Source organism: Channa argus, chromosome 17 (genome assembly GCF_033026475.1).
Source record: "Channa argus isolate prfri chromosome 17, Channa argus male v1.0, whole genome shotgun sequence".
NCBI classification, from domain to species: Eukaryota; Metazoa; Chordata; class Actinopteri; order Anabantiformes; family Channidae; genus Channa; species Channa argus.
This window is the reverse complement of record NC_090213.1, coordinates 14,480,634-14,508,370: the sequence shown is the minus strand read 5'-3', so window position 1 is coordinate 14,508,370 and position 27,737 is coordinate 14,480,634. Positions and strand designations below refer to the sequence as shown.

At 39.5% G+C, this 27,737-nt stretch overlaps 1 protein-coding gene across 5 annotated transcripts in view; it reads right to left on the bottom strand.

Annotated features, from left to right (window-relative positions):
* Positions 1–27,737, bottom strand: part of LOC137102594 (MAM domain-containing glycosylphosphatidylinositol anchor protein 2-like) — a 169,081-nt gene that overhangs the window by 67,079 nt on the left and 74,265 nt on the right. For 2 of the 5 annotated variants that reach the window (XM_067482259.1, XM_067482261.1), the window contains exons 4-8: positions 22,085–22,280; positions 18,526–18,662; positions 18,029–18,298; positions 5,232–5,323; positions 4,889–5,126 (exon numbers count right to left, since the gene is read on the bottom strand). In XM_067482259.1, coding sequence (XP_067338360.1) covers positions 4,889–5,126; positions 5,232–5,323; positions 18,029–18,298; positions 18,526–18,662; positions 22,085–22,280 — 933 coding nt within the window. Of the gene's footprint in view, positions 1–4,888; positions 5,127–5,231; positions 5,324–18,028; positions 18,299–18,525; positions 18,663–19,187; positions 19,335–22,083; positions 22,281–27,737 lie in introns of those variants that run through there. The other 3 variants (XM_067482260.1, XM_067482262.1, XM_067482263.1) reach the window with 2 other exon arrangements.

Genomic DNA, 27,737 nt, shown 5'->3' with positions numbered 1-27,737 from the left:
CAGAGATAGTTAGGGTTTGGATTTACCTTTCATGCATGTATGTACTATTCTGTATGTATTACTCCATCTATACATATAATCAACTGATGACAGCTGCCTAGGACATGACACTTTAACCTAAATGGCATAGCATGATAACATGTACACTGAAAGAAAGCCAGCTTGAAATATGAAAAGAATCAACTAGAGTGTTTTAGACACAATATGGTTTGCCTCATTAAATAATAAGTGATAGTAACTGTTATGGTAAATGATCTGCACTTGGGTAGCACTTTCTACCTTATCAGCACCCAAAGCTTTACAGTGTTGCTTCACATTCACCCATTCACATCCCATTGGCCACAGAGCTGCCATGTAATTCCCCTCGCCTGACCCACTGAGGGCAACCTGGGATTCAGTTTTTTGTCCAGGGATGCTAACACATAAGGACAGGAGGAGGGGGTCAACCCAGTAGTTGCTGGATGACCTGCTGCGCAAGAGTCACCTCACACAGTTATTTCATGTCAAACCAGGGACCCACTGTTTAAAAAAAGAATTTTGACTAATAACGCTGCAACCATATTCAATAAGCCTTTGCATGTGCTAGAACTCACATGATAAAATAAGAAAATAAGAAAGACAATGGACATACCTTTGTCCAACTTCAACAAAACTCCCCATTTTTAAACAAGACGTTAAAAGTGCAAATAACCCCAATGACAATGAGCAAACAGCAGTTGAACTTTTGCCCCCCGTAGTTGAACCAGGGTGTAGATCAGGTTTCTTTTTACCAGGGTCAGTGAATTTGCTGCTAAAACAAGCACATCAACACAACAGCCAGCGGTCATGCCGTCCCCGTTAGTCACATGTGGCACAGTCACTCAAGTTGATGGCAACTCATGATGCATCAGCACCAAACAGACAACAGGACAAGTGATAGACTCCAACAAGCAGGACTGCCTAAAAGGTTTGGATGATGCAAATGTATTTAATTAACAAAACATAGTACATTGTGTTTACTAAACTATCTAATTTCAATCAACTGAGCACCTAATTGATTTGATTAATTCATTAAGTGCAATGATTCTTGAGATTGACAGAAACACTGGGTGGTGCCAGAGTTTTAGGTGTGAGCAGGATGCTAATGGGGGGACATATCATGGAAGGATTTATCTCCCACACAAGAGGAGAAGAGTCAATCAGACAGAGGATACAAGCTACAGTTGTGTGCTGATACTGAAACACATCAACAGAGGCTATTCTTGCCACAACTGCTTCAAGGACTGTAATGTAGTTTTTCTAAAACAACATGCAAGACTCCAGTGCTTAAACTAATTATAAACAGTGAGTGTGGGTATCAGCTTTGTCAGTCTGTTACAAACTGGCTTCAAATGTCAAGATTTCATCTGTAATGAAGCCTTTTAAGATGTCCCAGTTGTCGTTCCTAACTGAAGCCAAATAACATTTCAGAGTCACGGTCATAGAATGATAATAATTATGTCATCTAGCAATAACCCCAGCAAGACACAATCCCCATTTAATACATAGGCTAATGAGAAGATTAATTGGCTAGTTTCTGTTAGAAGTTTATAGGATGTATTATGGTTTACACTAATGCTCATAACTCTTTTCACAGCTGTTCCTGTGGCTTGTGGTTCTTAATTCTGGCAGTATCCAAAGGGAAGGTCTGTGTCCTGCTTTCCAGACCATGCTCATAAATAAGCTTTTGCCTCGCAATCTCTGGGAGCCCAACGTCCAACGAAGATGGTTATTTAATGAGTGTGTCGTGGTAGTAAATATTAGCAATGCTTTGCAAAAAGGGAGCAATCATAAAAGCTGTGGAAATCTGTGCTCATCACAGTTTAAAGAAAAGGAGATAATGAATATTCTCCTTTACAAAGACGCGCTGAGGGCGGGGGGTAAGCCTGGGTTTGGAATGGGGAACTGGCGCCAATGCTGGAGCAGGCAGTAAGCTCCAAAGTGTTCAGACTAGAAACGCTTTAGGCTCAATCCATTTGCTGTCACTTTCCCAGCACAAAACCCTGGCAAACCTGCAGCATAATCTCTTCTAAATGTTTATATTAGGACTTCTAATTGCAGCTTGGGCTTTCTCCATTCAGAAGAACAGGCGGATCAACAAATACAGGTCTTATTTACCCCAAAACAGGCTGCAGGCATAAGTCAAGGCAGAGGCACAAGGTGCTTCAGTACACAGGCGCTATACTGTTCCGTGTAGCAAGGCTCTTCTCTGATTCATAGCATCAATCTGACTGTAAGAAATGCTACACATAACAGGCGTTCTCCAGGAAAACAGCCCAGGCAAATCCAGGTAGAGCAGAGGGAATTGTAAGTGGCAGAAGCAAAATTCGGTATATTATTTCTATGACAGGAACAGCTCTATGACAACGCAACACTTTCAGAGTATTTCATACCACCACATCTGACTGGAACGATGAAAGTTTAAAAAGAAATCACATCTAAGCCTTGAGGAACCCTTTTATTTCATATGATCACAATAGAGTCAGTCATTTGCTGCCTTATTTCCTTAGTCAGACACAGTATTTTTTTATACATTAAAGGGTCTGAGTTAATGTATTGGCATCGCCCAGGCACTCCAAAAGAGGAGACTGCACTACTTAAAAGATAATGAGGAAACAATCTTGGCAGGTGCGATTGATCCCACAGTTTTATAGCGCAGGGATTATCAAAGGATTATCTAACAATAATTATGCACCCAATGTCGACACCACTGCTTTCATGTTCATACAGTGAGTGGCAAGTGAGGTGTGTGTGCGTGTACAGAAACTGCATGGTGAGACGAGGTAAGCCTATGTGTGACTGTGGGTCTTGACGTGAAAAGGGAAATAAAGCTTGCGATCACAAGTCGCAAAACATCACAAAACCCAAAGGTCACTCATCAGTAGTGAACACATGCCAGTAAATTCAAAGCAAAAACATATCTCCTGCGCCAGTGGCAAAACCAACCCAGGGGAATCCCTCCACATTTGAAAATCTGTAAATCTGGGATAAGTGAGAAGCAGACAGGAGACTCCCAGCTGCGGCACCTCTGAAGTGCAGAGTCGGCCAGCTCACATCTCTGTGTAGAGCTGATGAGCAATGAAGTAATGCATGGTGACACTTGAGCATTACCACAGGTTTACTCCATACTGACTGACCTCACGCTGGAGATTACAGATAAAGACCAACAGTCCTGTCCCATTACATGTGTTATCTCTTTGTCTCTCTGACCACTGCAGTTCACCTCTGTTTAAGAACCTAAACCAAACTGTACCAAAAGTTATATGAAGCAATCTTTTAAAAGTCAAACTCTCTTTTGTTTCCTCTGAGGCAGTTTCAGGCTTTGTTCTTATACGACTTGACAGGCAGATGGTTGATTGATGTTAAAACATAAAACAGTAGATAGCAAAATAGATGTTTGACAGCTGATTTTATCTTTTAATTATTGTTTTTTATGAAAAAATACAGATATTAACATCTTCTATCACGTACAGCTTGCCATATTTCAAAGAACTTGCGAACAATAGACGAGCATCCAAGAAACACAATGAACAGCTGCTGTAACAACATTTCTACGTGAATACTCAATATGCCAGGACTGAAACTACAATTAATCAGCTCAGTAACAAGGTGGACTGGTATGTTGTGTTATTGACATGCGGTGTACATGTATGTATGCGTTAGTTAGAACACTGGGGGATGCAGCCAATTAAATGAAAAGATGATGGATGTTTAGTTTGATTAGTTGGACTGATGGACTTTTATTCGATCAAATCCAGTCGTTCCAAAACAGTAGTGCTGATTGCAATACAACTGTAAGCGGCAACTACAGTAAAAGTTACATTAGTGCTTCGTGGGACAGAATACTGTACTATACTGTACTATTTAGACAGGCAGTGAAGAGTCTAATGAAGCTACATTAGCTTTCTTTCTTTTTTTGAGGAGACAATCCTGGAAAGCTTGGTATGTTGGCTTGGTTTTCTCTGTTTAAAGCTACGAAATGTAAATTTTAAAAACCAAGCTAGCTTAAGCAAGATATTGTAGCTTTGCTTTTCTAAAAAAAATAAAAATAGATAGATTTGGGGGGGGGGAAAAATTACATACTGGAGCTTTCAGTTGTTCTGTTCTTTGTGCTGCTTGTGCAACAGTAATAGGACAAATAAACTGTCTGCTCGTTAAAAATGTTCTACTTAGTCTGTATAATCTAAAACAAATAAATTAATAAAAAATTCTCACATTTCATATATAAGCAGATAAAGCTAATACTGTATGTATCTCTAGAAACCATCTGCGTTAAGTTGGGAAATGAGACTCTTAGAAGTGATTAGATCCTTAAATATTCACTTCTTGCCATCTTATCACTTCTGTTACATAGCAACTTAACTGCTGAAATCCTGTGGCAAGGCAACTCAACCAGACTAACCTTTTCAAATTTAATTATTTTATATAAACCACCTAACCTTTAGACCAGTACCCCACTGAAAATGTAAGTTATTTTTTACATCTGTCAGTTCCTTATTAGATCTAGGATAATAACATCTTGGTTCAACTTTGACCCTCTGTACTTAACATTGCTTTAAGCACATGGAGTTTAACAGTGCAATAGATGACTGTAAGTAACATTTAAAGGCTTATCTTTTGGTTTTTACTTTCTTATAACCTGACTGGACACTAATATGATCTAATGACTGCAAGCATCAAGAGCAGAAACAATAAATAAAAGACGTAGAATGTTAGAAAACACATTCCTTCGAAGCCCCACAGTTGAAGACAATTAAAAATTGTTATGCTTTCTTCTGGGAATAGGGATTTTCACCGTATATTTGTTTTTCTTTCGGATGGGCGGGGGGGGGATATCTGCTTCACTGACACAATGGGGTGTGAGGCTCACCAGTTGTGGAAGAGATGTTGACATCAATACTGATCTCAGGGATGCCTCCTCCTTTTAGCGCAGCAACACAGGTGTATGTACCGAAGTCTGTGAACTTGAGGTCTATGATGTCCAGGTTGGTGGTCCCAGGGGAGATGTCAGGGTCTGTCTGTGTGATGACCATGCGCTCTGAGCTTCGCAGGGCACGTCCATTCTTCAGCCAGCTAAACGTCAGCTCCTCTGGTGGTGTAGCCTCCACCTAGGACATTTAGGACATTCAGCATGTTATTTTGTATTGTATTGATGAACACTTCAATCAAAGGTATAGGTGTGTTTACACTGGTAGGTGCCAACTACTGTGTACCTGACAAGATATTTTGACTTCCCGTCCAATCTGGATGTTGTCATCATTGTGGTATGGGTCAGGAGTGATCCAAAATCGTCCCTTTTTTAAAGCTGTAAAGAGAAAATGCGTTGGGTTAGTCCTAGATTTACACTTACACACCGACATGCTGTTAAAACAAACCGTGAGACATTTACTGTAGTTTATGCCTCTGCTTGTTATATTGATGTGATTTCTGAAATGTAAACTCAAAGACAAGGTTTAATGGATTTATTAATAGATTTTTTTTACTTTGCTTAATGTCCACACTTGGGCTGTAAATTGCTGTTATGTACAGTCAATGTACTGCACAACTGAGCTTTTTACTCATACCTGCTCGTTTACAGTCATCCACACAGTTCAAATGCAGAGAAAGACTGGATCTTATCACAGCCATGGGATTTAACTGATAGAAAACAATAACATTTTTCTTTAACTAGATATGTTACCTGCCTAAGTCTTGGAATCATACAGTAAATGTGGTTTGAAACAGAACTATAAGAGTAGTCACAGACATGATAACAACTCCAACTGTTCTAGTAAAACAACGTTTAAAACTTTAGCTTTTGATGCAAAGGAAGGGTCAAACAGAAAACTTAACAGATAAAATGGAATCACGTGCTTGCTTTAAAGACTAAAGCTTTGAACCAATATTAATATTTGTAGGTGCAGACTGAAGAATCCAAGAGCATTCAAGCAGGTTCACACACTCTCGCAGTCACACACACACTGTGAAATTGGAGAGATACCTAACAAAATATCCACCATTTCTAATCCAATTTGGTTTGCAAACTCCATTTTCAAAGCAGAGCTTCTCTGAATGAAAAAAGAAGATGATTTCATTATAGTGCATGCTGTATTGGTTCCAAACCCTGTGCCTACTGTTCAATTCATCTCCTCAGCAAAAAAGCTGATGGCACCATAGAAATCTTTTCATCTAGCAATTCCCAAGTGACATTATCATATTCAGTTTGGTAAAGGGAAAACGAAAACAAAACCTGCGTGTCAGATTTAAACACAGGAAATTGAATGTGCAAAACATTGTGATGCCTACCAAGCTGCACATTCAGGAGAGAGATGAGTGACACACACCTCCTTGACATGATCTTCCTCCTTGCGCTTGAAATCAGGCAGCCAGAGAATCGTATTTCTGACGCGTGTCAGATGCAAATATTACAATCATGTCAACACTGACAAATAATGCTCACAAATACCACCGTGCATTTGCACTCATTTTTGTTTCCTATATATTCCTATTCTCCAAGCACAATGCCTATCAATCATGTTGGATATAATTCAATAGTACTGGAATGGAAACTGTTGCAATTAGCATAATATGGTGTAGAGCATATATCTGTGACCTTTATAGATATAAAAATAATACAAACCAGCTTTACCATCAGGAAGCAAAAACATCTTGAGACACAGTTGTAGCTGTATCTTGACAGTTTGAAAAGGCTTTTGTGTCTCAGTGACATCCTCAGCAGCGTTGGTAGCTGCTTCTCAAGAAAGTATTATCTCATCCACACATCCGCATGAGTCACCGTGCTGTCACAGGTGACAGCGGATAAACATTTGGATTAACTGCCTTACTTTCCTTTCCATTCCTCTGGCTCTAGTATATTCTTTTCGCAACTTAAAAAAGGCATTTAACAATCACAGATCCAGCTACTGGGTGAAGCTCTAAGGCCAAATTTAATCTTGTTCATGAACCTGTCTGTCAGATGAATGAACACAGGTCAGCCTCTTCAGTTGACTGTGGCATTTCTTTCAGGGGTAAATGTTGTGAATGGCAACAAAGGGAGTGTAAACCAGCCAAACAAATAATTGTCAACAATCTGGAAAAAAAAAATGTTTGTAGTTAGGGCTGAATAAATAGTTCTCCACAGCAGTTATGGCACTTCATTGACAGCAGGTGCAGATATGCCTGTAATCAGTGTGCGATGGCCTCATTACAAATTCACTATTATACAGTGCAGAGCTTGGCTGCAACAGTTCATTGCAACTACTATATAGTGTATATGGCTGAATGGATTATGTACTTTCAGAAGAACATATTTAAGTGTAATCTGAAATAAAGTGAACTTGGATAATTTATTCAGGTTTGAAAGTCAGCAAACTGTATTTTGATTTTAAAGTCTATCCCATTTTACTATCCTAAATTGAATTTAAAAACTGTGCATTGCTATGATAATAATGTGTAACACATCTCCCCTTTCATTTCCTATCAAAACAAATCACCTGTAACAGCTGTGTATCAGCTGTCCATTCACCAATACAACAGCTACATCTCAAATAAAGTCTAAATCGTGATACTCATAAAAGTGGTGAATTTTACGCTTTAGATATTCCTTAATTTAACATGATCATTAGAAGTAAATACTAAACTGAAAATTTATCTAACAACACACAGATGTTTTCACCAGAAAACACAAAGTTGGCCTGCTAAAGAAGAGTATTTTGTTCCACAAACTGGACTTGAAGCTGTGTAAATAAGTTTTCCATGCTCCAGAATGGCATGAATCAAACTTTTAAGTGCCCCATGGGCACTAATCAAGGTGTACCACTGTAAGTACATGGCTCATATTACAATTCTTAAGATGAATGTCTGCAGCCACGACGAGATCTGCACCAATCCTTGATTAGTGTTAATTGTGTCTCAAAAAGTTGCAAGTGTGTGTTTCATCAGAATTGACTGAACCCTTTTTTGTAAATGTCTATTTGATATTCACTTCATAATCCTTAAATGATCCTGATTTTTGACTAACTGCATTAATACCTCAGTGAAAAAGGAAAAAATAACTTAGAGCAAAACAGGACATAATCATTGGTTTCTGTGCTGCCTTCATAATAAGCTGTGTGCTTCAAGGCTTCTCTCAGGTGTCATCCAAAGCATCAAGCAACGTTGTCTCCCAAAATGTCAAATGGTTTAAAATCATCTTTCATCGCTTCATAAAGAATAGTGCGCTGTCAAACTAAAAAGATAGAAGGACCAGTGGCCAGATGATTAAAGCTGTGTGTATTCACAGAAAGGAATATGCATAAGCATTTATTTTACCAAATGTAGAAAGACACACACCTGGCCCTGCTTTACAAATCCCAGTCATAGAAATGGGCGCACATGCACAAGCTTTATTTCCACTCCCACAATTAGTCATGAATAAAGTAGAAACGCCCTTAATCACCAGTCTGCGTATCGACACTTGTGCCTGCTCCACCATGAAAAGGCAGAAGATTGAAAAAGATGATTTACTGATTGTAATGCATCAGGGAGGATTTATCACAACTGACTGTTCTGCATGGCTGTGGCCATCTGTAGCACCAGAATCACTGATTTATCACTTGCAACAGAAACCCACTATTGCTTTGATATCTTGATTTGTTTTTGCATTAAATGTGGGAAAGATAATCAAATATTGACTTTCAGTATGGTGTTCATGTTAAGATAGACTAGATTTAAAAAAAAACACACAATAAGGGGGAAACAACAGCTTTAAATTAAAAAGAAAAAGTTTAACACTCAAACAATTACTTAAAATTAACATTTCAAATGCACATTCGGTTAAAATGTAGATTTTAAGGACATTCAGGAATTTTACAGGAGTTTTACATCATTAGGAGATAATATCATCTGGTGGAGTTCTAGAAAAGCAAGGTGACCATGATCACAACCTCCATACTGTGAGCAACAAGATGACATAATCTGAAATGAAGATTCCTCCAAGTGATGTCAGCTGAAGGCATTTTTCAGGCAGAAGAAGAGAGATATTTTAATATAGGGAAGTCAGAGAGAAGTTTAAAACCATTATTGTATATTTACACCCTAAACTAAAGGCAAGGGGAGCTAGTTGAAGATTGGTAAAGTTGCCCTTTAAGATTCAGGCTTCAGCTGTGTTAAGAAATAAAATCGGCAAGGAGCAAAGGAACATTCGAGTTTGAAAATCAGTTTAGATATAAATTCCACAGCCACAGATTTTGACAATGAGTCAAACCAGGAGTAAAAATGTCTGATTAAATCTTAGTTACTTTCCTGTTCCATACTTTTGCCACACATCTCCTTGTGGTGACTCAGCCTTCCCTCATTTCCGCACACAGGTTCACATCAAAATTTGGTATGTGCACTCATGCATATTTCAGAATTGGTTCTTCTACCTGCCTCCTCCACACTTGAACTTCCTTCCCTGTCATTTTATCTGACCATAAATATTGAATTGCAAATAGGCATTTCTGTAAATCGACTACATTTGTGTACAAGACCGATAAGTGGGCATTACTTCGGCTGGCTGTAGGAAATATTGCTGGACAGCTGCAGTGACTATAATGGTGCCTGCTCCCATATGCATGTGAGAAAATCTAAAACTGGAGGTATTTTAAAAGGGGACTGTGGTGAATATGTGAGGTGACAAGTGCAAAGTTAGTAGAGTTTATTGGGTGATGACACTGTAGCTCTTACTTTGACATATCTGAAAACCGATTCTTTGCAAAAGTCACATAATTCTTTAACTGTGGTTGGAGGCAGAACTTTTCCTTTTCCTATGGAGGTAAATTGTGTCTATTATGACTGTTACATAACTACCACCACATCATGAATATCTTGGAACAGTATTGTTTGTATGAGCATACAGTACTGTTTGTAAGCACTATATGTTTAGTATATCATGAACACTTGAGGTATTCATTACTATAGACCTGCAAAAATCTTTTGTGCTTTTATGTAAGTTTAAGAAAATCTATCTAAACTCAAAGTACAATTTTTTATTTAGTTTTTCCAGTGCTTTCAGCAGTATGAAACAGTCTTCATCAACAGTCTTCAAGAGCAAATAGAGATTGTTGACATGTGAGCTCAAATTTATCTCCATGGCAAATAAGGAGCGTTTTCATCTATTCCTCTAAGATGACTTGATTCACATCAAGATACATACATTGTAGTGTGAAACCTTGGGGTGATTCAGTACCGTCTGGCTGTTCAATTCCATTCAGCTGCAAGTAAAAATGTTTTATTTTAAATTACGCTAAAATAAAGAAATAATGTTTCGTTCAACCCCCTGAAATTAGGGGCAAGCAGAAAGGAGTATTAGTTGCTAGAACTCAGAAATCCAGAGATCAGACACACTAAGATTTTAATGTGTTTGTTCATCATCTGTATTGTGACAACATATTTTCACATAGTTGCACATAGAATTCTAATGATAAAACCCAAATAAGTTTGAGACAAGCAAATATATATGTAAGATCATAGCCTGACATGCTGACTTCCTACTTTGCTCTATGTATAAAAATGAACCACATTCTGGAAAAAGAGTTTTTGTTGCTTTTGTCAAACTACCAAAACATTTCCAAGTTCAAATTTCCACTTTCATGCTAACCTGTATAAAGCATATAGTGTTACATCACTGTTTAGATACAAATTTGAGCTTTGTTAAAGATACAGAGACAACAATGACACTATAGAGAATGTGAAGCTGAAGTGTTGAGTTTTTATTGCTGTGGCCCATGTTGCCTTTCTGTTGGTGAAGTGAAGGCTGTGTTTTGACTTTCAGCCATGATTCTGAAACCTGTTGTGACAGAATAGTAGTTCAGCAGAGGAATGTATCCTCATACTTGCCCCATCTCCATCAAATTCAAACAATTTAAACATTTTAGCCAAACAAAACACACAAGATGCAGGTAACCTATTTTATCATCGTAATAGATTGACCACTGTACCTCACATGATGGTGTCCCCATCCTTCCAACAGTTAACACAGCTGAAGTAATTTCACATTATCTGTTGCCTCAAAGATTAACATTAAGTTGAAAAGTTGAATTAAGCCATTTAGTTGAATTAAGCCAACATACAAAAGTTTATTCACTTGTTCATGTGGTATCTGTTTTGTTAACTGTCATTTAAGCAAGGTCTGATAAGTAAAAGTTAAGCTCCCAAACATCCCACGTACCACTGTAGTAAATATAGCCTTATTTTAATAAGCACTGACAGCATCACAAGTGCTGGGACAAAAAACACAAGTCAACATACATACAAACAAATTCTGCATGCATTATTGATGAATTTCAGAAGCTGGTTCCCTTTTATCATCAACAGAGCTTCCTGTCATTGAACCTTAGCTGTGGCAACTTGCCAAGGCATAAAACACAGACTATACGGACTCTTAAAGGAGTTACTTTCTTCATATCAATAGATAAAAGCTGAGCTTTTGCTTCTGCCTACATTTGCATTCTGCTTCCTGTATGATGTTTAGCTTGAGAGATCGCATGCAGTTCAGCGGTGATGCAGTGGATTGTAAGAAGCATTCTTTCAGATCATTACCGTACCCATTACAGTGTTCCCGTATTCTCTTTTTTAAACTACAGCTGAGGAGCTTCTGCCTACTGTGAGCCTCTATGACTCTCTATAGCTTTAATAGCCTGTGGGAATAATGGCTGGCCTGTACACGAAAAGCACAGATAATCACACAAAGAGAAAAGCCCCGGCTGAGTCCTTCTTCTACAGAGAGCTCATGTCACACGGCTGGATTACAATACCACCTCAGGGGAGCTTCTTTACAGGACAAAAGTACACACAAGACTGACATACCGACTGTGACATGCACATATGTAGACACATAATGACAAAAACACAACGCGTTGCTTATATGCACACACACATGCAGCGACCGCAAGAAGAATACGTTTGAACATGTTTTTCCCCTCATTCTCACTGGTGCATTCTCTCTGCTTTTGTCTGCTAGAGAAGAAAGACCTGTCTCGCTCTACTCTCTCACTGTGAATCATTATCCTCCTCTCTACCCATCAGTCCATCTCATTTTTTAGTCAGTCCTGTCTGTCCGTCTCTCAGTGGGCATCATACTGTGCTCTGCATTCATTCTTGCCGAGAATATCAGCGTGTGAAGTTGATCTCATCTCTCAGAGCCAGATGGATGTCTCTCTAACTGCCACTCTCGTCTGCCTCATCTGCTCCGCTCAAGGTTAAACATAAAAAGGACAACGGGCATTAGTCTGGTTCAAAACACAAGGAACTCACGCACTCGCTCACACACACACACACACACACGCATCTATGCTAGCATTCAAACACCTTTCATTTCCCTATTATCACTCCATGCATCATCACATTAGCACCACTACATTCCACATGCATCAGCAGCCCTACGATATCATGGTTATTCACACATGTCCGATCTTTGGTAGGAAAAAAACGGAGCCTTAAATGGTGTTCTGAACCTTCAGGCTGATCCCCGGCTTCAATTCACTTGCACAAACAAGCGCCGAATACACAAACAAAACCGGCACGAGCCCATGTACAGGCACACTTACATACAAATACACACACAGAAGCACCGTCCTTAGGGCCACAGCCCAGGAGACTGGCATGCCTGTGCCAGTTCTGGCCAGCCAGCCATTAAATCTGGCATTCATGAATGGAAATATATTCAGCTTTCAACCAGAATTTATTCCAAAGCAAATTTGATAAGGGTCATTCACATGTTGATTCACATGCTGACAGCCAGGTTTTTACAAGGCATGTCATGATTGTTTTCTCCCCACCAAACAGTCTAAATATAAACAGCGGGAAGCTCACTCTGAAAAAGATTGCATTTTTGCTTCTCCATAAATAACAGCAAGCTTGCAATCAAAGTTACAAAGTGTGAATGGTAGCTAGTGTGTGCAGTGTTTGACTTTGTATTTATGCTTGAATCTGCGTACCACTGTGGATTTGAGGAATTAGTTGTTTCTACATAAGCAAGTTGAAATGATGGATGTCTTGGGTGTAAAAGCCTCATACCTAAATTTGTCAGGTAGCTCCTGAAGGAATTGTTGAGAAAATCCAACAATGCAGCTGCGTTTGATTCTGAATCTTTGATAGCTACAGCAATGCTCATTTCTCTACATCACACAGAGGAAAAAGACGAGAAACACATGTCAGCTTTGTGTGTGTGTGTGTGTGTGTGTGTGTGTGTGTGCGCATGGAGACATGAAAACAAAATGGCAGGCCAGCTGCCCATTTCAGCAACACCATCTTTAGACAGTTCTGTCCCAATACACCAGGTCTCCATGTGTGAGCTGCCACATCATATGTGATACCCAACAGGAGAAAGGAAGAAACAACCAGCGCACAGTATCTTTGCATTGCCACAACAAATATATCACAAACTGGCATCTCTGTTGAGGACATAATGGACTCAAGTGGCCACGGGAAGCAGGGTGTTGACCTGCATTTGTAGACGTGTTGCAGACCCTCAATCCATAAAAAGGATCTTGTCATCAGGGTGCTCTGAAGCCGGTGGCCTGCTGGGCTGGCTGTGGAGATGGCCAAGCCCTGGAAGGACAGTATGGCCACAGAAATGACCATCTGCTGGGGAGTGATGTGTGTTTTCACACACATAACCCCCTTTGGCAACAGCAGTTTGAAAGGGCTTCTCAAGGACTGGAGAGAAAAATGAACAAGCTGATATCGGCAACAATGAGGCCACAGGGTGACCCTGCAATACATGCAAAATAAAGTCAGTGCAGCAGAACCAAATTAATATCAACAAAATCTTAAAGAGGCTGACGACCAGCATTTCTCTAAAATACGCTGATAATTCCAACCATTGCAGATTTCATGGCCACACATACATGCATCATGCTCCAACTGGCACAGCAGTTTGGCATCCTTGATTTTGAACTATTAAAGACTGTTTTGTATTCAAGATATTCTAACAACACACAGACATTGTCTGTTTCTGCAGTCTGCCTCTCGTTTGTGTACACACAAACACACATACACAAAGAGCATCTAAAGGTCTGCCTGGCTCTAGCCTGAGGCCTGGCTTATCCTCTTGCAATTTTCCTTTTCTCTTCACTTCAAAGTATCACATCAGTAAAATGTTGCCAGTGGAGCGACCGTACTGTCTGTTGTGTTACACACAATTAAAAGAAATACAAAATTTAAATGTCTCAAAACCCATTTATCATCTATGAGTCCACCAACACATTTTTAAAATTTTGATATTATAATAATAATAATTCCTATTCTTATTTTACAATACTACTTACAAAACAATATTTTTTCTGTTGCGGTATGGCGCCTCCTTTGCCATATTTTCTACTCTATAATTCACCATGTTATCAATGGGTGACAGGTCTAGACTGCAGGGGGTCAGCTTAGGACCTTTTTATTCTTAGAATTACTGCAGAGCTGATGTAATGTGTCAAGAATGTGCTTTGCCATAGTGTTGCTGAAATAGCCACAAAAGACATCACACACCATCACAGTTGCTGGCTTTTGAAATTTTGACTTGACAGACCACAGGTCACTTTTACACTTTACCTCAGTCCATTTGAAATGAACTGGAGTGTTTCTGGATCTTACTACGTTTCTTTGCATACTTTTGCAGAGTTTTCACTTGAGATTGTGGATGCAGCCAAAAACCACACTCAGTGGTTAGGACTTTTAGATGATGATTTTAATGTAGTAATTTCCATACAGCATTGTGTCCGCTTTTTCTGCTGCCAAGAAATATTGTTTTATTGCCGCGCTTCTTTTGTACACAGATTTCTTTGGATTCTTTAAATGAATTATAGTACGCACATAAATTATGAAATGTTCTAATTATTTGACATTTTATATTATTCCTAAATTGCTGAACTTCGTGCTCATGGAACTTTTACAGAAAAAGAAAGCTTGTACGATCCCTATATCTGGGCTTTATTCCCCCAACCATGACACTGGCCTGTTCCCAATTAATCTCATTAGTGGAGTAATTTCTATCATCTTTCATTGCCCCGGTCACAACCTTTTTCAGACATGTTGCTGGCATGTCTTTGTACTCTACACAGTAAAAAAAAAAAGTTTGAAATGGTCTGCAAAACGCTGTTTTTCATTTATTCGCAGTGTATCGACTTTTCTGGAAATGGGGTTTGCACGGTATATACTGTATAGTTCCATTATAAATCTAGTCAAACACAAAATAAATAACATGTTTTATAGGTAAACAAAAAGCAAAGGCTTATCTCAATTCCAACATTGTTACATTGTAATTTAGTTACCATGAACAGCGTTAGATTAGATGGCATCATCTAAAGTGAAAAAGCTAGAAGCATAGAGATATTTTAATCCAGCAAAGGCAGAAGGAGGTTTAATCCCATTCATATCGATGTACTGCACAAACTAGAACTATGGGAGACATATTGGTGAAAGTCGCCTTTACTACAGGAAATGTGTGATGAGCTGTTTTAATGCAGCGTGACATACTCAGTAACAGGATCAGGTTGGGAAAATGCCACAAACATAGAGAAAAAGCATTGACAAACAATGGAGAAATTATTCTAATTAAGGATGCATCACACGGACATAGTTTGGTTTTAAAAAGTCCACCACAGAGCAGAATAACATTTTCTGTGCATTATTCATGTTGACACACTAAATAAGGCATGTATCTTCACCTTCATGAAACATGTCTTTGAGTGAGTTTGCAAACTTAACACCAGTTCAAATGGAGTATGTTGTGCTTAAGTATGCACTGTTGTTTTATAAACCATATGCTTATTAATGGTGTAGTAAAATTTGTCATAAATTTGAGCATAGCGCGGCTCTAACTCGCCCTCTGGTGCGCGCTGATCTCAAAACTGCATTTGCATCAGTGACAGCTCATCAGACTCAGGAGAGCGATCTTGAGATATGTGATAACATGCTGAACTCATCTCCTGTCAATTAGTGATGTCAGACAGACCCCTCCTTCCCAGCAGACTCTATCAGTCTGTCACATAAATATAATAAAAAACAGTGGCTTTGATATCATTTATAGTATCTATAGTACATAGTCCAAATCCACTTTGACATCACTGATGTTTTAATGGACGACAGTGTTTCTCATCACATGCCTAGTTCATTTAAGTTAGTCTTCCTTTCTGCTTCACTTTGGTGATGAAAATCTCCCAATGTCCAAGTGAAATAGAGATGTCTTATATATACGCTGATCCAACATTTGCTCTTCGTAATGTATTGTCACACACAAGGAGGAGTTTTCTGGTTGATTAGAAGTCATTTAACTTCCTACACACTGTTCTTAAGTATCTGTCTAGAGCTAATGATTCACCAACTGCACTGACAAGCAATGAACTCATTTTATTTTCTCTTTCTTATTGATCCTTAATTTGCTTTGTCAAATATTGATTTATTGGGTCATTTATGGACTTGCTAGTTTTCACCCCTGATTTACACTAAGATGTCTGATGTCTGACAAATTGACTATTATTTATTTACCACCTCCTCTATCTGATCACCTTTTGTTTAAACATCTGCTTTAAATTAGTGAGTCACTCTGATTTTTGGCTTGTAGGCAAATACACAAGGCTGCTGAAGAGTGTTTCTTCTCCACGGTAGATGCACTGTTGCCTTTTACACCTAAAGTTATTTGAAGAATATGATAAATCAAGAATGCAGAGCACCGGTTCTTGTGTATTAAATGTAAGAGCTAACAGAGAATGAAGATGGCAGAATCAAAGCACTAGCAAGCTGTATTTGACTTTTAAAAATAGCTTTATAAAGCCAATTGGTTGCAACTTGTGCAATCTGAATTGTTAAGCAGTTTGTTTATTTGTTTGTGGAAAATAAAAGAATTGTTCTTTCATGAAGTTCTGAACTGCATAACAAATCGATAGCCGTGTGTTATTTGGGCCATTAAGGCAAAGAGAAAAATACATATTTGTCTTATTTGATGTTTTTTTGTTGTTTTTCTTTAAATACCAAGGACCATGCACAGCTCTAATCGTGACAACTTGATGAGAACCAGTACATGAATATGCTTAAGGAGGGTTTTTTTTTTTTTTTTTAACCAATATCCCATTTGAGAATGACTGCCAGCTCTCACTTATTTGCTCCCATAGGACACCTGCCACCTTCTCTGTGAAATAAGCCACTCACTTCTTAAGTCCTCAACTATATGGGCATTTTGACATCACAGCAAAGGGTTTATTTCTATCAGGGGCCATAAGAAATGATTTGTAGATAATTTTATTTTCATTCCAGGGAGTATATGGATGCATAAATAAAGGTTCCTGGACAAGCTGAGCATAGAAACGACCTAATGATGGAGCTGTGCCATGATCTCCGAGACGAAAGGAAAAGAACTCATTGAAAAACTTCAATGTCTGAGCCTCAAACTTATGTGTATGTATGTTTGATGCTCTCTGGAAATGTCAACAAGATAAAGGATCATCCTGAATGAATGCTTTTTTTGTTTGTTTGTTCGTAGGGCTTTTACTAAGAAATGCATCTTTTTTTATTAATCTAAAGAGGTTTGTGCAGATTCATATTTAGGGCATTAGCATCCTCTGTTATGTTGCCCACCATCCTTAATCCTACAGATTAGTAATAGCAGTCAGTTAAAGAGTATCAATGTTATTTTCCTCAAGCATCCCATCACATCTGTGACAGTCTTATAACACAACAGCTTTTCTTTACTGGTGGCAAAACTACCTGCCCTGAATGTTAACCTTCAAAGTCATTTTTTTTCAATCATTTCACTGTACTTCTCACATGTCAGATACACAACCTAAAGTGCCCTTCACCATCTGTGTATCCACTTTGATGTGAACTCTCAATATGACAAGCATGCAACAAGGGGTACTTTGATATTGTCATTTCTTGAATGAGGTACAGCAGATCAGATTTTCACCTGCCTCCTGTGTTACTCATATAAAGAGCAGCTTGAAAATATTTTTTCCCCTTTATCTGTATAATGCTGCTGAACACTTTTTGGTCCCATAAATCTGGTCACGCAGTCGTGACTTCTCACCTCGCACCACGATGGTGGTGGATTTCTTGGCTGGGTTTCCCACATTGTTGCTGGCCACGCAGCTGTACACCCCCGCCTCATCTGACGTGATGGCTGGCAATGTGAGTGTGCCCCCTTTTACCACACTCCTCTGTGGCAGGCTTTCATTAGTGCTGACCCAGGTGAGTACAGGGGGAGGCTCCCCACCTGTGGTGATGCACACCAGCGATACCGTCTGGCCAGGATTCACAACAATAGGATCCTCCACCAGCAGTTTAATAGACGGGGACGCTGTGGAGGAAGAGAGTGATTGGCAGCAGACGGACAACTATGGCAGTTATGACAGTTACAGAATAACTGAAGTGAACTGTGCAGCACTTCATCTGTATGTTTCCAAATCTGTTCTACAATTATTTAAGAACATTTTGGAATGTTGCTATTTTGCTTTCAATAACTAAACATGTACATTTGTGTATATTCTGCTTAGCGTACAAAAAAAGTCAATGTTCCTAGAGTACCTGTCTTATTGGTGAGTCTGAATATAACGCTCCGATCAGGGATCCCACACACATTTCTGACAGAGGCGATGCAGCTGTAGTTGGCGTAGTCCTGAGGACGCAGGTTCTTCAGCTTCAGAATCTTTGTTTCCCCCTGCAGCTCAGACCAAACCAACACTGGTATGCAAATTTGTGCAAAAATATCAACATAATCAAGTGAAAGAAATGCAGAAAACTAGCAGATGACAAAGGCCACACAGCTCTAAAGAAAGGTCAAAGAGATGAATATGTATGAGGATTTTATGCAGTGAAAAGTAAAAAGAAAAGGCAGCGGAGTTCAAGAATATTACTGTAAAATCAGTAAAATATGATGCTGTATATTTTAAGAAAATTAATGTGTCAACATGCTCAATAGCAACATGTGGATTACCCTCCAGTCAATAGCCCTGCAGTATTTTCACCATTCAGCTACAGAAATATGGATGGTCTCAGTAGGGGACCTCTCCACAGGAGCGGCTATCTCACTTAGAATGTGCGAATGATTAAAGCAGAGCCACGAGCCCCACCCAGGAGACTATGATGAGGATGTGAACCTTTGATGTGACTGACTCCAATGTGTGGGTGGCGGGTTAGAGAAGGGAGGGGGCAGAAGATTAAGACATGCAACACAACATGGCACTCACATCACTCATATCTTTCAAAACCTTTCATATCCAACGAGGCTCATGAATAGCTTTAATTTCATTAGATTGACTGTGGACCACACAGTCCACTCTGCTTCTTTCTCTGTCACCTCCTCTGCTTTAGAGCACATATCGAGAGATGAGGTCCCTGGTATTCAGAGTGTAAGCTTTACTCCCAGCAGGATGGGGCAGACTGGAAGGAAAATCTATTTGGAAAATGCAAGGGGCAGAGAAAGGAATGGAAAGGACAAACACATTAAACTGAATTGGACAGAGGGGATTGATGGCCATATTGATGGGAATTGACTGAACGCTGAAGTACACAAGAGCTTCAGAATTTGGACTTATGGCTTTTGGTAAACGGCAAAGAAATGATAGATTAATGTACTGTCAGGTGAGCATAGCATATCTTATTTCCAGCGTTGTTTTCATGTTTTAATTTTATTTGAAGGATTAAATGCTTATCTTTGAGAATACAGAAGCAAAACCAGCTGGATAAGCTTAAAAATGCATGGTCGTAAAGAGGAAAACAACATCAATGTGTTTGCTACCTGGGGGCCAAGATAATGAGTGCGGAAGCCAAACCAAAGAAAAATGTAGAAATTAACATGTGTGTCGAGTGTGACTGAGCTGGCTGATTAGCGACGTGTCACTAACTGGGCTTTGAATGGTTGCCTTCTCCTGAGCTTGACAACATGCTAAAACCAAACACAACACTACAAGAAAACATCGACTCAAGATGAGAATCCGATGAGAAATGTGAAATGGCTTCAATATACCTCTGATAATTGTGCTATTCTGGCGAAAAGAAAGTAACAGACAGCAGAAAGAACAGGGTTTCCACAATAAGCACAGCTCTGGGCTTCACTTAATTATGAACTAGTTCTCCATATAGTTTGAAATGCCACCTCTGCATTTCTATGGCATCACTGGGAATACAAAAACATTTTGTAGGCTGAAAAAGGTGCTTGGCACACTAGAATGAACCTGCAATGAAAAATAATAAGTGAGGAGCTATAAAGACTCTGTGCACAAGTACAGGACTGACTGGGCTTAAATGGACTTGACATTACTCTACAGAGTTGATCTGGGTCAGTTATAAAGCTGTATGAAATTATCTGTGGTTATTTCAGGCCCCTTTACATATAGTGTTGAAAATAATGGTATGAGACATTTATATTAGCAAATTACTAGGAGTTTAGTCAGGGTTTATTTGGGGTTGAACTCACACAAAGCTAATCTCTGGGTTTGGGTTGTGCTCAAATTTTCAGACCCAATTAAAACTTTAATAGAGGGCAGGATGAAGGAGCGAGGGAAGGAGCAAAGACGAATGAAGATGAGGATAGAGGAGGGAGGAGAGTCTGATGAGGCCTGTTTGTGCAGCCTCTTCAGCCCTGTTCACCCACTCCATTAGCTTCCAACCATCGTTCTCTATTTGACCAAACATCCATTTCACTTTCCTTTTTCCCTCCCTCTCAATTTCTTAAGCTTCTTTTTTCCATCTCACATCTTCTTTCTCTGTTTCACAGGTTTTCATTCTCTCTGATTCCCAATTCCACATACAAATTACATTCAATTCAAAAAGCTACAATCCCCATACTAATAGCAGAACAATCGTGATCAGTTCCTTTGCTGACTGCACAAGATCCTTTATTGGACAAAGCTGCTACGTTTTAAATTGTAAAAAAAACCCATGGTCAAATTTAGTTAAAGTGGTTTGGAGGGAGGGAACCCATTTTTTCTGCATCTGTGGGTTTGTAAAAATGGGTTAAGTGACACTGATACTGGTACTCAGAGTGGCTAATAAGTACAACTTTTACTATCACATACCACAACAAGAGGTAGTCTTAGGGTCTATGGTAGGTTTTAAAACAATAAAACACAGTGATCCTACTATTCTCAGATACACAGGCAATATAAAAGCAAGAGCGACACAATTATTATAGTGTTTTACAACACAACATGTCACCTTTGTACGATTCAGTACATACTACCTTCTATGGCTTATTAATCTGTGTGTGTGTGTGTGTGTGTGTGTGTGTGTGCGCTTCCCACAATAGCCTGTTACTGCAGTTCTTATTCATTGAGACCGATAAAGGTCATAATTTACATATCTGAAATGCCTTTTTAAAGCCTGCATTATATGAAAAAATTCTCCTCAGTATACTGTACTACAGCAGATTAGACCGATGATAATAAAAGTAATAATGATAATAAATTTGAAATGCCAGTTATCACAGTTATCAGGATTATCAAAAAAATGCTTATGAGTGTGCTAGAAACACAATCTTTTACTCTGCAAAAATTTCTTTTTTAACAGAAACATTAACCAACAAAAATATTTTAAGATGGAGGAAGTGGTAATTATAATTACTCACCCATATTTGCAGGAAAAACACCTTCTCGTGGTGAGACAGGTGTCATAACAATTTGATGAAAATTCATAACCTGTTTACCTGCACCAAACTGTTTTGCTGCTTTTATTTTTGCTGTAATAAAACATGCTTTCTAGACTTTTTCCTCTTCTGTTTGTTACCCACAGGAGGGTGCCACAGTTGCAAGTGATTACTGGTCATGAGAGTATCTCTTAATATCAGAGAGAGAGAGATAGAGGGAGAAAATTTAGCTCCTGGAAAACGCATTTTGAGTTGGGCTGTCTGAAGAGTATTGCTGTCATTTCACATTCTCTCACTTCGGTATCAGCCTATTTGTTTTTTCTCTGTAGTATACAGGAAGAGGACAAAAGATGCATGTCTTCATAACAAAAGACATTGAAATACTTAGCATTGCCAAATGTCCTCAAGCAATATAATTCTACTAGAAATACCTCAACATGGTCTATTCAATAAATGAATAGTCTTTGTATACATAATTATCCACATTGTTTCTTGCTTACCTGTGTGAAAAAAGGCTCATAGATCTCTACGCCCTTATCCGAGCCCTGCGTCAGGACCTCCCTCCCACGATGCCAGCTGTAGCGAACAGGTGGGTTGGAATTTGCCACGCAGCGTAGAAACACGGTCCTCTCGTAGTAGAACTGTTCCTTTGCTTCTCCTATGCTCTGATGCACTGTCACTACTGGGTCATCAAGGTCTGCGAAAGGCACACAAACACAGAGGAGGACGCTAATCCTTTAGGCCATTTCTTGAATCAATCCATCACGCTGACCACATTTTATGTGTAAACACGTGGATCTGCCACAACCATAAATGCGCCTGGCGAATTTAATGTCGTGGTTGATCAGTTGATGTATTTGCTCAGCTGTGGCAGTACAAATGAATCAGGAATAAAATATTTTTAGTATAAGTAAACACCTATACAAGCTCCTCCCCAGATCAGAGGTTGTTCATTGTGGGAAAAGGTCTAACCGACGGGGCCAGAATTTTCATTGCATTAGTAAGGCCAGTTATCGGCACACACACACAGGGGTCGATATGTGAAAGGAGGTGAGTGTCTTGCTACTTGAACTACTTAAGTCAATAAGATGCAGCCCAAGGGCACATTGACTTCCCAGTCAATGAGCGAGCTGCTATGTGCTCTAAGTCCCACTCCATTGTAAGCTTCAAACATGAGTGAGGATGACAAATACTGTGCACAAAATGATGTTTGATGTCCATCACCTCAAAGAACAAGGCTTGGCAGGCCTCCGGTGCGATCTGACACTGTTACTCTACCTATTTCCCAACAGATCTGAGGGAAGTTTTACTCCAACGCTAGACAGTTGGTTATTTCAGAAAGCGCTTGTGGTTGATTAAATGGATTCAGAGTTAATCATCTTACCCAGCTATCGCATTAAGTCTTGGCAAATGGTGTTCATCATAGCTGTGGTGTCTTTTAGCATGCTAATACTCGCCTTTTAGATTATGTCCATTTGCACGCTCAAAGAACGTGGGGAGCTAGCTGTTTCCCTTTCATCTCCGTAATCAGTTTTTAACATGAGCAAAAAGGCAATTTAAGGGAGAGGATGAGAGAAACTAATGCAAGTTATCCCTCATGCTAAAATTTTAACTGATAAAGGCTGACCTTTTGTATATGAAGGAGAAAGTGATTGAGTGTATTAGAGTGAGTTCATATATCAGAGAGTGAAAGGGTGCAAGTAACAAGTTGGGTGACTGAGTGATTGAGAGAGCCGGCATGTGTGAAAGTGTGAGTGCAAACAGCTTACAGAATATGATTACCCAAATCTTTAATGATTATAAGCCTCCAGAGAAAAACTACACACGCCTGAGGCATTATTAATGGATGAATTAATCTGTTTTAATTCAGTCGCATTGGCCAACTCTTGGATTTGCTGAGGATCAAGTCCTAATCAAGGTGCCTGTGGGCCACAGTGCACAGCATACAGCCTTGACTTACCGGCCAGAGAATGCTGATTCCTCAGTTTCATTAAAGACATGTTCTGCCCTACAGCCTCTTAATCAAAATCTAGCAGCGGTCAATACTTCATCCAGGATCCATTACAGTGTCTCAGGTAAGAACAATTACCTTTGGGGGGGGGCGGAGGAAAACAGGGCAGGGGGTGACAACGCTGCAGAGAAGACAGAGCAATTGCAAGACCATTTTGCAGGAGCAGATTGCACTAAGTAAAAACACTGATTCATTAAAGAGAGGAGGAGGGTAGTATGAATCCTGCATCGTATCTCTGACGGTACCAAGATTCTTCCTCATCTGTTTCGCAGGCAATTTACTGCCAAGTGTAACAAACATGGAGTGACTCATTGACAGCACTATCTATCTTGGGATACATGTGTTTTTAAGTGCCTGGACCTGATAGGAGTTTGTCTGTTTTTTTCTTTTTCCTTGTGGTGACAAGTGTGTGAGTTTCTGTATGTTTTCGTAATAGGTAAGAAGCAGTTCGAGCTATTAATAGGGACAAAATCATATGCGAAGAGGAAGTGGATGCTAGAAGCGCAAAGAGATAAATATGGAAATGTACGCACTGGATTAAAATTTGATGAATTTCAAACAAAATTCCACCTCCATCCTTGGTCTGTCTCCTGTAAAGGAATCTGCGAGTGTGTGCGTGTGTGCAGTAGCATGTGTGTCACTCTTGTGCAATTAGCTGCTGAAGTCACGCTTGACTGATTGTGAAGCTTAAATCCCCGAGCCCTGAGGAAAACCACGGTGTACAGGCTCCCTGCGCCAGAGTTGTTAGGGTTTGTAATTGCAGGTTTATGGGTTCACAGGCCGGCAAATCTGCCCATGTACAGCTAAACGCTCCAGCGAGCTAACCTTAGCATCACTCCTGCTCACTCACACCAACCATGACAAGTCTTAAAGCTCTAGGTTTCTCTGATATGAAGACATGGGGCAGCGTGACACGCGGATGTGAAAATGCTACACGCATTGCGTGTATGACTCAGAGGAAGGAGGTCTCAGAAAACAGCCAAGAAAATGGTTTAACATCGAGTTTATCACCAATCTACTTATTTTTTGAAGTGAGAAAAAACTTGAATACAGGCTGAATTTCATGTTAGTATTCCCATATGAAAAGCAGAAAGCTGAGCTCTACTTTATAGGCCTACAAAAACATTTGTTGGACAAATAGGCATGAGTGAGTGATTTGGATAAAAGAGAAGATCAAGACTAAAGAAGCTGCTTCATTATCACATCAAACCTTAGTTTTTTCTTTTCATGTCCCCCACCCCACTTCCAAGACACCTCCTCCAGACACCTGCATGAAAACTCACACACACATTACCTCATTCCACTTCATACCCAGCCAACCACCCACCTACCCACCCACACACACACACACACACCTTGCATAGACCCACTTGCCACTTTTTGGGCCTGTCTCTCGGGTGTTAATCTAATGCAAGTTTTTCTATTTTTTCCTGGCTTTGATGTCTTTCACTCTCTCTGCCTGATCTGCCTCATCACCTGGGACGAGAACACCTCATCAGGCTCCCAGGCTGTCAGCCATGAGCGACAGAGTCCTGCGATTAATTTCACCTAATCACCGTCCCAGCTTGATTACCAGCGGGAGCAGCTGACCTGAATGACATTTATGCAAAGTCTTTCATGAGTAAAAACTGCCCTGTTATGTCAAAGATAAGCAGTTTGATTTTATTTTGTTCCAAGGGACAGTGAGAGACAGCTAGGGAGAGAGAGGGTCGCGGTAAGACGGGAACTGAGAAAAAAAGGGAGTGAAGGAGGGTCGAGAGTATGTAAAACCATCTAAATAGCTGCTGTTCAGACACTGGGTTAATGAGGTGACAATGCTGCATAGCAGGTGTCTCCTAAACCCATTCCAAATAAGGGTGTCTTGCTCTCTTTGTAGAGGATTTTTCAGGTAGAAATACGGGCATAAGGCATAAGCAATTAAAGAAGTTATTACCTGGCAGTGAGCCCTGTATTGGGCCCTGCCTTTAAGCCTTTTTTTTTTTTTTTTTTGAAGGAGTCTAATAGCAAATCCTAAAAAAGCCAGAGCGACCTCCACATAAAAAGCCAGGAAGCAATATGATGTGAACTTGTATTGTGGCTCTTAAGACTGGCTGCTAAAAATGTGACTCAAACCTTAGTTAAATGTCCATCAAAGGTGTCTCATCATGCTAACAGTGCAGCTTGTGTGTTTTTTTTTTCCAAAATATCACTGCTGGCTGCTTTTACCTAAAAAAATGGGATAATGGGCAGTGAGGACTGAATTTGTGAGATATTTCTATGCTGACGCATAACGTGTGGGATTAATGTAGTGTAAGAAGACCTAAAATAGCAAGCCTGCCGCATCGGTATACCATGTGTAAACACACTACATCAAATAAGACAGCACAAATAAAACATGATATAGATGATGTTGGATTTCAGTTTGCTGAATCCTGTGCTATAAAGCATTATTTATTTGGGTCAAAGGTTAATAAGGCATATTGGTGATACACTCTATAACATCAGTCTCATGTGGAGGCCTCTCATGGAATATGTGATTCCAGCATGTAATTTACTGTCAGAACATTTCTTTTCCCTTCATTTCCCCTCGGCAACAATGACCTCTATCTACACTCTACAATAACTAGCTGCTGCTAGCTGTATCTATTCAATGTCAGCTATTGCTTCATACTGAAGTGTGATTGTAGTGGAGGATGGATGTGTTCAGAGGGTGGGCCAGGGTTTGGTGCATGTATTTCTGCAATGAGTCCACTCTGACGATACCTCCTGTGTAACAGAGATATCGCAGCAAACTGAATATCATTCTCTGTATTTTGGGATGAGAGTGTGAGCAGATTCATGTGCTGCTTGCACTCAGTGCTGTTAAGAGGATAAATGGAGGGAGAGGACAGAATGCAGAGGCACTTTCTGTTGGTATGTTAGCGGTGAGGGTGACCCAGCCACAGTAAGGTGTCATGATTATCATGTTCATGTTTTTATTTTGTTTATTTTGTTAAACTTAGTTTATATTATTGAATAATTATTTAATTTTCATGTGTTTGTCTTTTGGAAGGATTTCTCAGCCTGTCTTACTTTTTGTTGTGACTTTTGGAAGGACCATAACTTGTGAGCCACAGAGGGATCTTTAAAGCAGCCATGCATGCCAAACTATGACCGTGAGCTTATATGGTTTGGATCAGGAGCAGATTCACCCTTTCAGTTTTCCATCACATTGGTAAAGCTTGAACTTGGTCTCATCAATTAAAAAAAACACTGTGGCTCTTTGCAGTTTTTTTTTTTTTTATACATTGCAAACTGGCTTTCAATTTCTTACTGCTAATGAGGTGACTCTATATGCAGTATGGCTGCTGCATTTCTGCTCATAAAGTCTTTTTTTTTGAATGGTGGATTGTTCCCCGCTGCACAGTGAAGGTTTTTGTTGGTGGCATCGTTGTTTATTGATTGCCTTCGCTCACACAATGTTTTTGTCATGTTGGCATGTCAGTCACATGTTCCAGTACTTTTGGAAGAGATATATTTTGGGTGATCTGGCTATTTTTGCATTTAAACAGTTGTTTACAGGCTCTTTCTGTAATGTACAGAGTTGTCTGGCATTTTTATATAACCAAACAATAAAAACTGAGTCTGATTTCAGTTTTGTTGCATCAATAATGAATATTAAAAATGTTGTGGCACAGTCTCTTTCTTAATAAAACTTTATGTGTTTGTATTGTATGTGTGCATTTGTCCTAGGTACTATTCAGAACACAACTCATCATATGGGTTTTAATACTTGAAGCTTGAAATTGAAGTTTAATCAGTTCCCAGGGGTTTTAACACACTGTAAAGGGGCAGACCTCTGAGACAGGGGATTTATAATGGCTCCTCTTTTGTCTCTGCCGGGAACACAGTGGGGTAGCAGTGCACAGTGGATAGTGGACAAGTTGGGTTCACGTTTGTAAAGGGCATCACCCCTCCCCTGCTATTGCTGCTGCTTTGCATGAGTCCATAGTAGTGTGTAACAATTGCTGAATTATTCATTAGGCATTTCCACATCTCTGAGTTAACTTGAACTTCTATTGGGGGAGGGGGAAGAAAGCTGCTTTTATATAAAGTCTCCTTTACTTATTTTCCCCTTTCTGCTTTACGTATTTTTGTCACATGCACAATAAAGAAACAACTTTC